Genomic DNA, 19128 nt, shown 5'->3' on the forward strand with positions numbered 1-19128 from the left:
TTTATCTTCAAAGAACGTGAGAGAAAACAATGTTTTCTTTTTGAAGCATGTGAAGAACGATGCTTACTAAACTTAGAGCATCGAGAGGGGGAGGAGGAACGACGATATCTCGATGAGCTGGATCAGTGTCTCGACAGAGATCGATGACTAGGCATGGAGCGTCGATGCCGTTCCGGAGTGCCAATTGCAGTACCACTGGATCTGATAGCTTTATGCTGAGGCTGGGCCAGTACAAAGGGAGTCAATACTGGGGTAAGCAATTTGAACGTAGCAACCAACTCCGCTTAGAAAAGCACATCAAGCTTTTCACAAAAAAGAAAGCATCGGTACCTCAGGCTTATCTGCCGGTACCATTGGTGCAAACGCTTGCCTTAGAGAAGGTGGCCTCGATGAGGATGCACACCTTGATGTTGAGGCAAGCCGCAAAAGTGATCGTCGCTGCTTGGTTGGCATCAAGGGACTTGATGCAAGATCGACCTGCAACGCCGGTTGGGAAGCTGACAGCTTCTTAGCTAGCTTACCGGACAGAGTGAGGTCTCCTGACACCGGTGTCGATGTCTTCGATGTGATGTCTTTTTGGTGTCCATGCTGGTCCCAAACAACTTCTCCTGTTGGAAGTTTCCAACTCTTGATGGAACGTTTCTGCAGGGTAGAATACTGAGCGCAGGATTGCATCTGATGTTCAGGCCCAAGGCACTGCAAGCACCAACTGTGTGGGTCAGTGATAGAAATTGGCCTTTGGCACCTGCAGCACTTTTTGAAGCCTGTTACTGGCCTGGACATGGATGGGAAGACCGTGTCAGCCAAGTCAAGCTCAAAGGCTGAGAGAAAAAACGAAGTCCTTGATGACAAAAAGCTGTGAGGAAAAAGAGAGAGAGAGAAAAAAAAAAAGATTCCTCTCTTTCTTTTTTTAACTAATGAAGATGTTTTAAAAGAAATATATTAAAAGAAAAAACGTAAGAGCGGGAAGGCAACACGAAAAAACTGAACAGTGTTCAGAAATACAACTTCTTAGCTCCACGGAAAACTAAGAACTGAGGTACTACAAGCCTACGTCAGGCAGGAAAGCAATTGCACATGTGCGGTGCAGACAGTTCGCACACTTTCTCAAGATCTTAAAGTGGCGATGCACTTTTAAAGCTGTCCATATCGGGGCTCCGTGGATGACATCACCCACATCTGAGAATATGCTGCCTGCTTGTCCTGGATAAAAGAATGTATCGATGCCCCTGTATAAGGCTCTGGTGAGACCTCATTTAGAATATTGTTTATAATTCTGGAGATCACATCTTCAAAAAGATATAAACGGTATTCCCTGGAAGTAGTTACAGAAAGGATAACTTTATTGGTAACGTTTGCCTTGGAGCATGACAGAGACTTTGTATTTAAACTTTACTTCAGACACATGAATGATAAGTTCTTTGGATCAGCAATCCGGATTTTCTCAAGTGACACAGAAGAGACGGAAAGAATGTAGGCTCCAGTGGTAAGAACATAAGAGCCTTACTGGATCGGAGGCCAATCCAGGTCCCTAGTACCTGTCAAAAACCCAAGTAGCATTCCATGCCACCGATCCAGGGCAAGCAGCGGCTTCTCCCATCTCTGTCTCAACAGCAGTTTCTGGACTTTTCCTCCAGGAATTTGTTCAAACCTTTTTTAAAATAAGCTATATTAACCGCTCTTACTACATCCTCTGGCAACGCATTCCAGAGCTTAACTATTCTCTGAGTGAAAAAACATTTCCTCCCATTGGTTTTAAAAGTATTACTCTGTAACTTCATCAAGTGTCCCCTAGTCTTTGTAAATCTTGATGCAGTAAAAAATTTGATCCACTTGTACCCATTCTACACCACTCAGGAATTTGTAGACTTCAATCATATCTCCCCTCATTCGTCTCTTTTGTATGCTGAAGAGCCCTAACCTCTTTAGTCTTTCCTCGTACGAGGACTTCCATCCCTTTAATCATCTTGGTTGTTCTTCTTTGAACTTTTATAGTGCTGCTATTTCTTTTTTGAGATAAAGAGACCAGAACTGAATTCAATACTCAAGGTGAGATCGCACCATTGAGCGATAGAGGCATTATAACATTCTTAGTCTTGTTTACCATCCCTTTTTTAATAATTCCTAGCATTTTGTTTGCTTTCTTGGATGCTGCTGTACATTGGGCGTAAGGTTTCAGTATACTGTCCATGTTAGTGCTGCTCGATTCAGAGAAAAATATTTCGATTCGATTTGTTTCACTGTTACTGACACAGCTTTTTTTTTTTTTTTTAAATTTATAAATTTAATAATTAACAATATTAAATGATATCAAGGATATAAAGGTTTCTAACACAAAGTTTAACAATACTTATACAACACAAAAATCCTTTTCAAGCCCACAATAATGGGGAGACATGCTTCTTACAAACTAACAAATTTAAAGGAAAACTAAGAAATTGTTCTTGATTCATATGAATCTTAACCATTCCCTACTATTTGGGACTCTAACATCCTACCATTTTCTCAGTAATGAATCATTTAAAGGCAAAAAAGAACTAATAAAGGACACATTGGAGAAGCGAGAGTTCCCACGGAGGATCTCTACGGACTTTCTTTTGCAGTTGGCCCGGTGGGTCATAAATTTAAATTATTTTGAATTCCAGGGTCAGTTTTTTAACCAGATCCAGGGGGTGTCCATGGGGGCCACCCTGGCACCCTCGGTGGCGACCCTATTCATGGCGAATTATGAAGATCAATTTGTGTATTCTTCCAGTTATTTTAAAGATGTCCTCTTTTGGACTAGATTTCTGGATGATATTTTTCTGATATGGAGGGGATCTGAGAAGGGGTTAATGGAGTTTATAGAGTATTTAAACTCGAGGGACCCTCAGATTAGGTTCAATTATTCTTACCATCACAATAAAATTGAATTTTTGGACCTTTCAATAAGACACACATTAGAGGGGTTTACCACCACAGTTTATCGGAAACCCATGTCTCGTAATACCCTGCTCCATTTTTCTAGTCACCATCCAGAAAAATTAAAATTGAATTTGCCCATCAGCCAGTACTTTAGAATTCGGAGGAATTGCTCCGAACTTCCAGAATTTAAACGTCAGGCTGCAGTACTTGAGGATAGGTTTTTGAGTAGGGGATACCCGAAGGGCACCCTGAGGAAGGCTTACCTGAGATCACGGTACGCCGATAGGGATTTAATGATCATGGAACGGGAAAATAAAGATGAGCAAGATCGTCTCATATGTGTATTGCCTTTTTCAGGGGCTACCAAGGTGCTTATTGAAATTATGAGGAAGCATTGGCATATATTGAGCCTGCATAATTGTTTGCAGGAGTTCCCCATGATAGCTTTTCAGCGGGGTAGAACTATTGGACAAATATTAAATTTTTAAAAATATCATGAGTATGTGACAACGGAAGTTGGATACCATCAAGCCTGTGGTAAATGCCAATGGTGTAAAAACACTATTGAGGGGCATAGTTGGGAAGCTCCGGGCAAACACACAAAGATTGATTCTAGATCCATCACTGACTGTAACAGTAGAGGGGTGGTTTATATAATAATATGCCCTTGCGAATTATTGTACGTAGGGAGAACCACCAGACCAGTGAAAGTTCGCTTAAACGAGCACAAATCTCGTATATTGAACAGAAAAATTGAGGCTCCAATGGTTCAACATATGATAAATGAAAAACATGAAGTATATGAACTGAAGTGGAGAGTGATTGATAGTGTGAGTGAAGGGAGGGTGGGTGGAAACAGAGAGGCGGCTTTGAATGTGAAAGAACAACGGTGGATTCACCGTCTTAACACAGTGTTCCCTGGGGGTTTAAACATGGACATAGAATGGCAAACGTTATTTTAAAAGGGTTTGGGGTTGGTTCCTCCTTAAAATGGGTAGTACAAGCTGAGAGGAGAAAGAGAGGATATAGGGGGCGTGGTCTGTTGTAACAAGCCCTTTAAATAAAGATATTCAAGCCGCCACCGCCATCTTTGCGATTTAAAATTAGAGCGGGGTGGACGCTAGCGGTTTGGTGAGTAGAGAGTTGGGGTGTGATTTCAGAGTAGGACATTAATGTTGTACAATAGCATTGATTAATGTGGTTTTTTTATACACAGCTTGGATCCCTGACGAAGCGACTGCGAAACATGTCGGGTCCTGCCGCTGTACAAATGAGAAAGCTAAGTACAAATTGAAGCGTATATAAAAAGTAGATATATAAAAATTAACAAAGTGGTAAAAAATTGCTAAAATTTGTGAGTAATTACTATGGGCCAGTGAGGACAATACACCTGAGAAGCTCCCCGTTTTAGAGCACGAAAATAACGGTTGGAGGAGGTGGTTCTGAGGTCCAAAGTAACCAAATATTAAAGCAAGCAAATATTAAAGTATAATATGAAGGTCTGAAATGATGTGACTTACTAATAAAAGGAAGAAGAGTTACTTGGAAGAGGGTGCAGTGAGATTTGTTATGTTCCAAGTTTAAAGTTATTAGCCTTCATTTGCTGGTATTACAGCACATAGAGATAAGCCATGAGGATGTCCTCAAACAGATAGATAGGTTGAAAAGCGACAAATCACCAGGCCCGGACGGAATCCACCCAAGAGTACTAAAAGAACTAAGAAACAAGATAGCAGAAACACTCCGACAAATTTGTAACCTATCCTTGAAAACTGAGGAGATCCCGGAGGACTGGAAAATTGCAAACATCACACCTATTTTCAAAAAGGGATCGAGGGGTAACCTGTGGAACTACAGGCCGGTAAGCTTGACTTCAGTTTCAGGCAAGATGGTAAAAGCACTGATAAAAGACAGCATCAGTGAGCACATAGAAAAAAATGGACAACTGAAAGTGAGCCAGCATGGCTTCTGCAAAGGAAGATCGTGCCAAACAAACTTACTGCACTTCTTTGAAGGGATAAACAGCCAGATGGACAAAGGGGAACCCATAGACATCATTTATCTCGACTTCCAAAAAGCCTTTGACAAGGTACCTCATGAGCGGCTACTTAGGAAGCTGTGGAACCACGGGGTGGAAGGGGACATATACAGATGGATTAAGCACTGGTTGGCAGGCAGAAAGCAGGCAGAAAGGCACTGGTTGGTGTGAAGGGCCACTACTCGGACTGGAGGAGGGTCACGAGTGGTGTCCCGCAGGGGTTGGTGCTCGGACCGCTGCTGTTCAATGTTTTTATAAACGACCTAGAAACGGGGACAAAGTGTGGTGAAGTCCTAAAATTTGCTGATGACATGAAACTATCTATGTAGCAGGGTTAGAACCGCGGAATATTGTGAAGACCTACAAAGGGACCTAAAAAAACTAAAAGAGTGGGCAAAAAAATGGCAAATGAGCTTCAATATAGAGAAATGCAAGGTCATGCATATAGGGAAAAAGAACCCGATGTTCAGCTACAAAATGGGGGGATCAGTGCTAGGGGAAAGTACCCTTGAAAAAGACCTGGGTGTGCTGGTGGACACAACAATGAAATCAACAGCACAATGTGCGGCAGCCTCAAAGAAAGCAAACCGAATGTTGGGTATTATTAAGAAGGGTATTACAACAAGGACGAAGGAAGTCATCCTGCCGCCGTATCGCGTGATGGTGCGCCCACATCTGGACTACTGTGTCCAGTATTGGTCACCGCACCTCAAGAAAGACATGGCGATACTTGAGAGGGTTCAGAGAAGAGCAACAAAAATGATAAAAGGTATGGAAAACCTTTTATATGCAGACAGGTTAGAAAGGCTGGGGCTCTTCTCCCTGGAAAAGCGGAGACTCAGAGGAGACATGATAGAGACCTTCAAGATCATGAAGGGCATAGAGAAGGTAGAAAGGGACAAATTCTTTAGCCTACTGGGAACCACTAGAACAAGGGAGCACTCAGAAAAATTGAAAGGGGACAGGTTTAGAACCAATGCTAGGAAATTCTTTTTCACTCAGAGGATGGTGGACACCTGGAATGCGCTTCCGGAGGTTGTGATAGGACAGAGTACACTACCGGGTTTCAAGGAAGGATTGGATAAGTTCCTGAAAGATAAGGGGATTGAGGGATACAGATAGAGGTAGAGATAGGCTATGATAGGGCATAGACAGAAGGACAGGGGGGCTTAAATGATTTAAACATGGATCACTGCTGCTGGGCACGATGGACCTCTGGTCTGACCCAGCAGAGGCAACTTCTTATGTTTTTAGACTATTCTTCCCAATGTGCATTACTTTGCATTTGTCCACATTAAATTTCATCTGCAACTTGGACACCTTGTCTTCCAATTTTCTAAGGTCTTGCTGCAGTGTTTCACAGCCTGCATGCGTTTTAACAACTTTGAACAGTATAGTGGAGAGCGACCCGATGATGATGTCTGGCGTATCTTGGAGGATCTGGCTGATGTTTGGTCCGAAGATGTTTGGATGAGGATTAGCTCTGGGAGTCTGTGTCCCGTTATCTGCTGCCTTCAGTTGCCCCTGACCAGGGCCCTTCTTGGCAGTGTCTGGCATGGTATGCTGCTCCCCTGTATTTGGAGATCCTGATGCTTCTGGCTGGACTTTTTGAATCCTGCCTTTTCTCCACCTCAACTGTGCTTCGGACTGCTTTGTTTGATTCTTAGTGAATTTTTTTTATCTTTTACCTTTATACTTTAATTTTCTACTTTGATTGATTGGAATTTATGTATTTATTTTGTTATTCTATTCTTATGAAAAAAAATTTTTTTCTTTATATACTGGGTTCTATATAATTATAACATATCCTTTTTCTGGGGGTTCTTTTTCTTTCTTTTTCCTAAACTATTCTCAAAGGCACTTAGGGCCTCTTCTCTCAAACTGCACTAGTAGTTTTTAGTGCAGAGAGCCGCGCTCTCCCGACGTTCATAGGAACTCTATGAGCATCGGGAGCAGCTCGGCTCACTGCGCTACAAACTGCTAGTGCAGTTTGACAGAAAAGGCCCTTAGTTTAGATTGTGAGCCAACTGGGACAGAAAGTGAAGTTTTAATGTGCCTATTATTTTAAATTTGTTAACCTTATCAATTCTTGCATTGTAAACCGCTTAGGTCAGTGACATGCTGGAGCAGTATATCAAATCTTAATAAACAAACATAGCATCATCTGCAAATCTAATCACCTCACTCGTAGTTCTAATTTCCAGATCATTTATAAATAAGTTAAATAGCACCAGTCCCAGTACAGATCCCTGCAGCACACCCCTATTAACCCTCCTCTATTGAGAAAAATGGCCATTTAACCCTACCCTTTGGTTTGGGGTTTTTTTTTTTCCTTTAATTCTTTATTTAATTTTAACAATTGGCAATCTAAAAAAAAAAAGTCAAGAAGCAATAACAGTCTGTATATCAAAAGAATATCACTACAAAATATTTCATATTACAGGAAATAATGAGAAATTATACAGATTGTAGTTAGTCCACCATACATATAGTGAAGAAGCTGAAATAAAATGAAGACATAAATATTAAAGGAAAACTCAAGATGAGGCGATACAGATCCTAAACCTTTCTTTCTTTTGAGCTAACATACTGGAATAACTCAGGAAGCTTCTACAAGTTGTACTTTAGAGGAAATAAATTTGGATAATTGCTGTGGCTCATAAAATCTATTCCCATTAAATACCATAAAAACACTTGCAGGGATATCTCAAAACAAAGGTTGCTCTCAACTGAATCCCTACCCTTTGTTTTGTTTTCTTTCCAATAACAAATTCTTAATCCACAATTGAACATTGATTTCTATCTCATAACTCTAATTTTCTCAGGAGCCTTTCATAAGGAACTTTTATCAAAAGTTTTCTGGAAACTTAGATACACTACATCAACTTGCTCACCTTTATCCATATGTTTATTCACACCTTCAAAGAAGTCAAGCAAATTGGTGAGGCATGATCTCCCTCGGCTGAACCCATGCTGACTCTGTCTCATTAAATCATATTTGTCTACATGTTCCACAATTTTAGATTTTATAATTGTTTAGACTATTTTGCCCAGCACGGAGGTCAGGCTTACTGGTCTGTAATTCCCCGGATCTCCCCTGGAACCCTTTTTTAAAAATACCGGTGTCTTCTCCGCTCCATGGAAAAAAAAGAACTGATGGTCCTGCGAGCTGGCAGCGGGTGGAAAGGCACTCGTGCACCTACAGTACAGGCAGATCAAGATTTTTTCATTTTAAAAGTAACAGATATTTGCACTGTCCGTACCGGGCTCTATAGATGATGTCACCCACATGTAAGAATATGCTGCCTGCTTGTTCTTGGATAATTGTATAAATCTGTGCACATATTCTATGCATACTTTAATATATTTTATAAAATACATAAACTCACAGTAACTCTGCCTCTACTCTCTTCAAACTATGCCCCCATGAATTCCTTGTGCATATACAGCTGCATAATTTTATAAAAGCCCTTTTTTCTATGTGAAACATGGAAACCCCTTAACAAAATTATCTCCTTTGTGCCAAAAACTGATCTACTAATCAAATATTTTCCAAAATATTTTATTGGCAAAGTTTCTGATTACAAACACTGGGTATTTCACCAAACATAAGCTTTCATTGTAGGGGAAGACAGCATGGCATATTATGCCCAGTCTTGACCATAGATTTCAAGGAAACATGAAGATAAATGAACCCGAAGACAATACTAGGTACATAGAACAAAACAAATTAATGGTTGGGAGAAGCATGAAGGGGTCATTTATTCCATCCTTTGTACCTCAAGTGTGTTAAAGAAATAAGAGAAAAGGTTTTAAATTTTACAACTCACGGTGCAAAAAGCAGTCATATTTAAAGCATCGCCGACAGAAGAGTGTGTGGAAGGAATGCAATGATTGCTCTCGCTGCACAGATTTTGCACATGGCCCATCAATATTTGGCGTGCACTGTAGGGGCAGTACATTAGGGTCAGTTTCTTCAGTCAGTTCTCTGTACCTGCCAAAATAAGATCGCATTTCAAAGAACTCCACAAAGAAAAAGCAGACTGAGTAAATATTCAAACTCAGCTGAAAGATTTGTAACCCATTCTGAGCTCTTTTGAGAGGATGGGCAAAAAAAAAGTGTAAATAAATAAATACATAAGTTGCCTGTTATTACAGTAGAATCTCAGCTAACCAGCACTCTCACCCAACCGGCAAAAGAATCGTCGGTGAAAAAAAGTCCCCTGAAGCATCAACGGTAGTGGTCCTAAGCCACAAAGCCCCCCTCCCTCCCTCAAGCCACAAAGAGCTTGAAGCGGCGGCAGTCCTGAGCCGCAAACCCCACCTACCTACTGAACCAAAGCACCAGTGCAGCAGCGTCCTGAACCGTAAATCCCACCTTCCTCCCTCAAGCCCCCAAGCAACTGAGACAGGAGCACCCCCCCTTCCCCATCCTGAAGCACCAGCATGGTAATGGTCCTGAGCCACAAAGCCCCCTCAAGCCCTGAAGCGGCAGAAGCAGGTGGCAGTCCTGAGCCATGAACCGCCTCGCTTGCTCCCTCCCTTCCTTATCTGAAGCGCAGCTGGTCAGCAGGAGGCAGCCTCAAAACAGGCTGCTTGCGGCCAGCCCTGGCAGGGCCTTAACTCTTAATGTGTCGACACGTCAGAGGAAAAGCCATGCCAGGGCTGGCCACGAGCCACCTGTTTTGAGGCTGCCTCCTGCTGACTGAATGCGCTTCAGGTAAAGAAGGAAGAGAGGGAACGAGCGAGAGGTTTGTGGCTCAGGACTGCCGCCTGCTTCAGCCACTTTGGGGCTTGAGGGAGGGAGGAGGGCTTTGCGGCTCAGGACTGCTGCCACATTGGTGCTTCGGGGCAAGAGGGAGGGGAGATTACATTACATTAGAGATTTCTATTCCGCCATTACCATGCGGTTCAAGGCGGATTACAAAAGAGTTATAGAAGGAGGGTTACAAAGTAAGATCACAGGTCATTTCCAAAGAGTAGATCGGGTAGTATCAGTGAGTTAGGAAGAGGAAGGGGAGAAGGAAGGTACTCGTGGTATTAGGCTTTTTTCAGGGATTTCTTGAAGAGCATAGTTTTTATTTCCTTTCTGAACATCTTGTAGTCTGGGGTTATCAGTAGATCGGAGATTTAGTTATCTAATTTTGCTGCTTGAGTGGCTAGGAGGCCATCGTATAATTTTTTCCGTAACTTCTTTGATTTGGGGGGGGGGGGGGTGTTTTTCTATGTCTGGTTGAGGTAGTTTGGATGAGGCGGTTGTTTAAGTAGGTTGGGCTGTCTCCGTTGAGATCTGTATTCTAACACAGCACTTTCAATCAACCGGGAAAAAAGATATCCGGCATCCACAATCCCCATGGGTGCTGGATAGCTAAGATTCTACTATAATTAGATTGTAAACTCTATTGAGCTGGGATTGTACATATTTAGTGTACAGCGCTGTGTACGTCTAGCAGTGCTATAGAAATGATAAGTAGTAGCAGTTTATTTTACATGCTACTTCTCCCTTCAAAACCAAGGTTTCAGTATCCGCAGATTCGGTTATTCGCAATTTTTTTTAAAGAAACAATTTCCATTTTTGGGCTATATTTTAGCCGTCTGAGCCTTCCCAGAACCTTACCTGGTGGTCTAGCGGTGAAGCTGGGCAGGAGCAATGTTCCTATGCTCCTACCCTGTGCAGAGCCGTCACCAAAATGTAGAGACTACAATGGGAATTCACGGCAGCCATTTTGGTGACAGCTCTGCAGGGGGCAGGAGCATAGAAACATCGCTCCTGCCCTGCTTCACCGCTAGACCACCAGGTAAGGTTCCGGGGATGCAGGAGGGAGGCGGGGGTGGGTCAGAGCCAGCTGAAAAGTTATTCGCGGTTTTCCACACTTCGCGGTCCGGCTCTGACCCTAACCCCCATGGATACGGAGGGAGAAGTGTACAGTACATCTGTTCAGTGCTCCTGTCTGAACAGGCAGCACAAATGAATCAGTCACACTATAGCTACCATTTCTCTATAGATGGCAGCTTAATAGGCCCACGCTTTCATTCTGGTCACCAACCAGCAAGGATATGTCCAACAGAAGAGAGATTCAGTTACAGTAGCTAGCATAGGAACTTGTGTGCAGTCCCAGTAGCTTTTCCAAAGCTTTCTGACAATCTTTGGAAAACTATTTCGGACAGGCTCCATCCCAATGACATCACCCATTACTGTAGCTGTTACAATCTTCACTGTCCTCAGAGAAAATGAGCTCTTTGTGTTGGCTCTGTCAGTTCTACAAACTCAATCTCAAAATCTTTTCCAAAAGTCAACAGGAATATATATGAAGAGAATAAAAATTTATAAAAGTAAACATCTAGGGGGCAATAATCAGCCATCAGTAGTGAGCATTTTGCTCACCATTGACAGTATTATTCCTAGATATTCAAAGCCGGGACCTGTTTGGGCTTCAGCTTTGAATGTCAGATTATTTTTAAGCCAGCCAACATAATAGTCACTTAAGTCGCCAAGGGTTACTGCATAAAATTAGGACTTTTATGCGATCCCATTTATTCCTTAAACCTGGCTGTTTAAAGGCTGAATATCAGCACTTAAGTGACCAAGTGCTGACTCTACCAACAGAACACCCCAATAGAGCCAGCTTTGTGTTTGGCACTAACTGTATTATTCAGCGGCAGTTAGCCAGTTAAGTGCCACTGAATATTAGCAGCTAGTCCTGACCAAGTGATATAACTGGTCAGCAGCCAGCTAAATCACTTTGAATATTGGGCCCTTAGTGGTTGATATTCATTGGCACTTATTGGGATAGGAGGCAGCTCCAACTGCCCCAGTTCTATCTGGACAGTGCTGGAGTGGGTTGAGGGATGGAGTTAAGGCACAGCTGGGAACTACCCTGTGCAGCAATATTCACTCCACTAACCAGGTAACTATCCGGATACAGTTAAGACAGCAGTTATCTGAGTATCAATCTAAATATCACTGGTACCTAGATAAGTGACAGCAGCTGTTGTGCCCAGATATTCAGGACCACTATTAGATTCTTACCTTTACTAATCTTCTTTCTTGTAAATCCACACTTTATTCCAGGACTGGTGGGTTATTTCCATGTACCCCCCCAGGACTTTGTAGGAAACCTCAAATTTCAGAGACTTAAACCCCTCCCCCTCACACCTCATCACTGTCACTGGTTCTGTAAACATTAGTCAGTAGCAAAGCAGCCAAGAACATCTGTAGAAGATAATAACAAAAGAGAGGGGAACAGGGACACTCCCCAACAAGTAAGTGTATTCTGCTCACAATTAGAAATGTAAAACAGCAACAAATAAACATAATTGAATCAGGATATGAAACATTAATAACCTGAACGATAATAACAGTACTATAAGTACATAAGAATAGCCTTACTGGGTCAGACCAATAGTCCATCAAGCCCAGTAGCCCGTTCTCACAGTGGCCAATCCAGGTCACTAGTACCTGGCCAAAAACTAAGGAGTAGCAACATTCCATGCTACAGATCCAGGGCAAGCAGTAACTTCTCCCATGACTTTCTCAATAACAGACTATGGGCTTTTCCTCCAGATAAGATAAGAAATAGCACAGTACAGGGTTTCAAGAATGACCTGGATAGGTTCCTGGAAGACAAAGGGATTGAGGGGTACAGATAAGAGCAGTGGAAGGTTTAGAGATAAGTGTAGAGGTAGGCATAAAATTAGTCAGGGACCGCTGATCAGGCAATATGCCTGATGGGCTGCCGCGTGAGCGGACCGCTGGGCTGGATGGACCTCTGGTCTGCCCCGGCGGAGGCGACTACTTATGTACTTATGAATTTGTCCAAACCTTTCTTAAAACCAGCTACGCTATCTGCTCTTACCACAACCTCTGGCAATGCGTTGTAGAGCTCTGAGTGAAAAAATATTTCCTCCTATTGGTTTTAAAAGTATTTCCCTATAACTTCATTGAGTACCCTAGTCTTTGTAATTTTTGATGGAGTGAAAAATCGATCCACTTGTACCCATTTTACTCCACTCTGGATTTTGTAAACTTCAATCATATCTCCCCTCAGCTGTTTCTTTTCCAAGCTAAAGAGCCCTAACCTTTTTAGTCTTTCCTCATGTGAGAGGAGTTCCATCCCTTTTATCATCTTGGTCGCTCTTCTTTGAACCTTTTCTAGTGCCGCTATATCTTGAGATAAAGAAACCAGAATTGAGCGTAATACTCCAGATGAGAACATAAGAATTGACGTTGCTGGGTCAGACCAGTGGTCCATCGTGCCCAGCAGTCCGCTCCCACAGCAGCCCCTAGGTCAAGGACCCAAGCCCTAACTGAGTCTAGCCTTATCTGCGTACATTCTGGTCTACCAGGTCACACTATGGAGCGATACAGAGGCATTATAACATTCTCAGTCGTTAACCATCCCTTTTTAAATAATTCCTAGCATCCTGTTTGCTCCTTTGGCTGCCGCCACACATTGAGCGGAAGGTTTCATCGTATTGTCTACAATGACACCCAGATCCTTTTCTTGGGCACTAACCCCCAAGGTGGACCCTAGCATCTGGTAACTGTGATTCAGGTTATTCTTCCCAATGTGCATCACTTTGCATTTGTCCACACTAAATTTCATCTGCCACTTGGACACCCAGTCTTCCAATTTCCTGCCTGCAATTTTTTTATAATCTGCATGCATTTTAACAACTTTGTGAACAGTTTAGTGTCATCTGCAAATTTAATTACTTCACTCATCATTCCAATTTCCAGATCATTTATTAAAAAAAGTTAAACAGTACCGGTCCCAGTATAGACCGTTGTGGCACTCCATTGTTTACTCTCCTCCATTGAGAAAAATGACCATTTAACCCTACCCTCTTTTCAATCCCATAACCAATTCATAATCTACAACGGCGGCGCCGACGACTCCTCCCATAATTCTTTGCTGGTAACTGCCCCTATAAATTTCACTGCCTTGCGGCGCACGCCGCAAAGGCGCGCGCCAAAGGAGCGCACCTAAGGAGCAGGTCCTGCTCCTTTATGCGCTCCTTCATGAAGCTCCTTCATTTACTACTAACTTCACGTTCTAACCCTCTCTTTACTTCATTCTCGTTTGCTCTTCCCTCCCTCCATAGATTGTTTTATTTCACTCTCAACTTATATTTCTTTTTTCTCTTGAATTTTCATAGCTCAGTACTTGATTTCTATATTTTTCCATCCATTACCCCAAATTCCATGTCGTCCATCCCAACTATCTGGGGCCGTCGCCATACTGAACCCATAACTTACAAGCATCAACTCAAACCTCACCTAAGGCAACTTATTTCCATCCCACTTCATCCCCCTTCCAATCCCTGCTCTAATCAACCCCACCACCCCCTGACAATTAATTTTGGCCTCATAAATGTTCGTTCTATAAAAAACAAACATCATCTAATCCATGATATTATTACACAACACAAGCTTCATATTCTATGTCTTACAGAAATCTGGCTAACTCGGGGAGATGATGCTTACATTACTCAGGCCTGTCCACCTAATTATAAAACATTTTTTCAACCCCGTTCTAATAAAAAGGGAGGTGGACTAGCAATTATATATCATGCCTCAATTCCACTTCAGGTCAATACTTCCACCTTCTTTTCTCACTTTCCTATTGAATCTCTCCAATTTTCAATCAAACTCTCCTCCTCTCTTAACTTTCTCCTTATCTATGCACCTCCGCCAATAACTAAAATCTCTCTCTCATCTCTTATCTCCACTATAACTGAATTCAATATTGCATATCCTGAGTCTATAATTCTTGGAGACTTTAATATTCATTTCAACTCCCCTAATCACTATAACACTTCCGAACTCCTAACTCTAATTTCTGATTTATCACTGTCTCCTCTCATTCATACGCCTACACATACCGCAGGAAATATTCTAGACATGATCTTATGCCCAACCACTATGACTGATTCTTTCTATAATTTTGATTTCATTCTAGTACCCTGGTCAGATCACACCTTAATCACTTGGCAATCTAACATACCAACCCATCCAAATATCATCAAACCGATAAACAATTCTTTTATCAACCGTAATTTAAATACCATAACTCTTCCTGCCATTCAATCCTCCTTTGACTTAAATCTCAATGATTTTTCATCACTATCTATCACAGAACAATTTTCTAATTGGGAAACCGCTACAACGTCCCTACTAGACTCATTAGCTCCTAAATCTGTCAAACAAAAAAATAAACCAACTTTCAACTCTACTTCCAAGAAACACCAACCCTGGTTTAATGAAAACTTGATTCTCCTCCGTCGACAGGTACGGTCAGCAGAAAACAAATGGCGAAAACATCATTATAATAGTGACCTTTTGTCATATAAAGATAAAGCTACACACTACAAAAAAATCATTCAACAAACAAAAAAAGACTATTATTCAAACCTTATCTCCAGCACTAGTAACTCATCCACTCTTTTTAGTATTGCACAATCTCTTTCTAAATACTCAAAAAAAAACCTCCCCCCTCCAGATTCATCTCTACCATCTGCCAAGGAACTATCCCTCTTCTTTGACAACAAAGTCACTACTATCCGAACTCACCTCGGACCTTCTCTTCCAGCTTTTTCGCTCCCTACTAATAATGATATAACTTTCTTACCTCTCAGTTCCTTCTCTAATTTCAAACTACCATCTTTAACTCAACTATCCTCTATTTTACATTCTATAAATTCCTCCAATAACTCTATTGAAAGTTTTCCTCCATCTCTTCTCAAAAAATTCTTTTCTTTCTTTGGTCCCTATATAAGGGAAATGATTTCCAAATCTTTTACTGACTGCTGCGTCCCTACTACATGGAAATCAGCTCTAGTTTTCCCTAAACTTAAACAACACAACTCTGATCCCTCTATACCAAATAACTACCGTCCCATAGCCAACTTGCCATTTATCTCCAAAATTGCCGAAAAAATTATCCATTCTCAATTATCAGAATTTTTTGATCAAACACATGCTTTACATCCTTATCAGACTGGTTTTCGAACTTCACATTCCACAGAATTATCTTTACTTGGTCTAATTACAACCATACAATACTCTCACGATCATCTAAAATCAGTAATATTAATTTCCCTAGATTTATCTGCAGCCTTTGACACTATCGATCATTCCCTCCTCTTATCCAGATTAGCTGAATGCAACATTACAGGTCACGCTCTCAAATGGTTCACATCCTATTTTCATCAACGTAGCTTTACAGTTCATGCAAAAAGTCAAACTTCTTCTCCGATAACTCAAACTTTTGGAGTTCCTCAAGGCTCTATTTTGTCGCCACTACTGTTCAATATCTTTCTTTCCCCTCTTCTTTCTCTCGCCCAATCACTAGGATTCTCAATTTTCGCCTATGCTGACGATATACAGTTACTCTTCCCAATAAATACTTCAAACCCTTTAGAAATAAATGATCTAAATACCAAATTAGATATTGTAAGTGATTGGCTTTTTTCTAACAAACTTTCACTAAACATTGATAAATCTTGTGGTATTCTGCTCCCCATCAAAAAATCTGAAACTATACCTGGAACTGTTTATATCAAATCCACACCTTTAGCAATGGATACTAAAGTAAAACTATTAGGAGTAATTATCGATAGAGATCTTTCCTTTCATGACCACATAAGCTCAGTAGTAAAAACCTGTTTCTTTAAATTACGCATCATCCGTTCACTCAGTTCTATTCTAAATAATGATTCAATTAACATCCTCATTCATTCCCTAGTCATTTCGCATTTAGATTACTGTAATTCTTTGTTAAATGGATTACCTCAAAAAGAACTTCGACGGTTGCAACTTATACAAAATACTGCAATAAAACTAGTCTACAAAATAGGTAAATTTGAACATGTCACCCCTCTTCTTAAAGAAGCACATTGGCTCCCAGTCACACATCGCATAACCTATAAAATCTTACTGCTTATCTTCAAAATCAAACAATCTCACTTACCTTTATTCCTCGATAAATTATTAATTCCCCAAAGCTCTCCCCGATCCTTACGATCCACCGATCAAAAACTTCTTTTTGTTCCGTCTCTAAAAGAGTCCTACTATACTAGGAAAACTAACTTTGCTATTACTGCTCCAACCTTATGGAATTCTCTCCCTCAATTTCTTCGTGACGAAAATCATCTACAAAAATTCAAAACCAATCTTAAAACTTTCCTATTCCAAGATGCTTTTACCAAATCCTAATCCTTACTTCATCTATTAAATTTTCAACACTCTCACGATTCTCATCTTCTTCATCAGGGCATCTCATAACATCACGCACAATTACCCTTCATGTTCTTTCCCTCCCCACTATATCATTTCTTCTAATATCATGTAACTTTTCCCCTCCTCCCCATTCATCCTCACGGTCGTGTTTGTCTGTATATGTTTAATATGTTTCCCCTATACTCTTTAATACACTATTAACTAGTTCTTACTCTTTTATTTTAAATTTTTATTGTTAACCGGTCAGATATTTGCTTTATGATCGGGATATGAAAAACTAATAAACTTGAAACTTGAAACTTGAAACTAAACTTTACCATCTATCCCAGGGGTGTCAAACTGAAATCTAAAATGCAGGCTAAGTCGTGGGCCAGATTTTTTATTAAGATACTTGCCCCCTCCTTTCCTGACGTGCAGTGTGAGCCCCAGCACCGGTGGTGGCTCTGATGCTCACAGGACTTCTGTGAGCGTCGGATCAATCGCCGGCGCCGGCACCAAAACCCACTTTGTGCGCCAGCAAAGAAGGGGGTTAGTCTTAGTAGAAGTATAGGGATGCAACCTCTCCAACCCCACGCCAGCTACAAAATAAATAAAAAAGACTTTTCCTCTCTTTCAGGTCCTAGTTCATTCTAGCTGTCTAACATCAGCTCTGACAGGATATATATTGTAATCACAAAATAGAAAATAAAATGATTTTTTTTCTACCTTTTGTTGTCTGGTCATTTTGCTTTTGGTCCCAGTTTCTCTTTCTGATTTTGTCTATCTCCTAATTCTCTTTCCAGTGTCTGCTGTCCATTTTTTTCTCCTCCTCTCTTGCTCCAGTCCCTGTCTCCAACATATTGATTTTTCCCTTTCAACTTTTCTCCTTTTTTCTTTTCTGCCTCTGTCCACACAAATCTTGGCCTCTTTCTCATCCTTCTCCTTTTAAAATTTTCAGCTACCTATCAATTTTCCATCTTCTCTTATTCTGTAGCTCTCCCATTTCCCATCTCACTCCTTTCCCAGCCTATTTCCTTCTATATCTCCTCCTCTCTCCTCTTGGTCCAACGTTTTGCTCTGACTCTTTTCTATTGTTATTCTTCCTTCCCCCCTTGATGCTGAACAATGAGATGGAAGGAAAAAAAAATATTGATGCTGCATCTCTCTCTCCCTTTCACCCCCAGGCCTAACATTTCTCCATCCCTTCCATCTCCAGATTCAACTTCTCTCCCTTTCTCTTCCCAACTGCCCCCATCCCATATCTCCCCCTGTCTGCCTACCTCTTTCCCCCCAGGTCCACCATTTCTCCCTTTCTCTTCCCAACGGTTCTCCCTCTTTCTCCACACTACCCCAGGTCCAACCCCTCTCCCTTCATCTCGCTCTCCTCATAGCCTGTCGTGCCTTTCCCTCAGGCACCAATCTGATGTTGCTGCCGGGCCGGGGAATCTGCCAGCCTTGGCGATTCGGGAGTGCTGTGTATGGCTCCTGCTTTTTGCCTGCCGCGGTCTGTCTCCAATGACGAACAACTTCCTGTTTCCGCCAGGGTGGACTGTGGCGGACAGAGGGCAGGAGGGGGAGCCACGAACAGCACTGCTGTCGCTGCCAAGGCTGGCAGACTTTCCGGCGTGGCGGCATCGGCGCGGCGTGGAGGGGAGGACATGCTGAGATCAAAGGGGAAGATCGGGAACGTTGCTGCGGGCCATATAAAAAGGTCAGGCGTGCCAGATTCGGCCCACGGGCCTTGTGTTTGACACATGTGATCTATACCATGACTCTAATTTTCTCAAGAGCCTCTTATGAGGAACTTTATCCAAAGCTTTCTGAAAATCTAGATACACTACATCAACCGGCACATCTTTATCCACATGTTTATTCACACCTTCAAAGAAGTCAAGCAACTTGGTGAGGCAAGATCTCCCTTGGCTGAACCCATGCTGACTCAGTCTCATTAAATCATGTTTGTCTA

At 41.7% G+C, this 19128-nt stretch overlaps 1 protein-coding gene across 11 annotated transcripts in view; it reads right to left on the reverse strand.

Moving 5' to 3' along the window:
• EZH1 (enhancer of zeste 1 polycomb repressive complex 2 subunit) overlaps nt 1-19128 on the reverse strand; it is a 235978-nt gene that overhangs the window by 103356 nt on the left and 113494 nt on the right. For all 11 annotated transcript variants that reach the window (XM_033918305.1, XM_033918308.1, XM_033918309.1 and 8 more), the window contains one exon: nt 8773-8936. In XM_033918305.1, the coding sequence (XP_033774196.1) occupies nt 8773-8936 (164 nt within the window). The remainder of the gene's footprint in view (nt 1-8772; nt 8937-19128) is intronic.

The sequence above is a fragment of the Geotrypetes seraphini genome, chromosome 13 (genome assembly GCF_902459505.1).
Source record: "Geotrypetes seraphini chromosome 13, aGeoSer1.1, whole genome shotgun sequence".
In the NCBI taxonomy this organism is placed as follows: domain Eukaryota; kingdom Metazoa; phylum Chordata; class Amphibia; order Gymnophiona; family Dermophiidae; genus Geotrypetes; species Geotrypetes seraphini.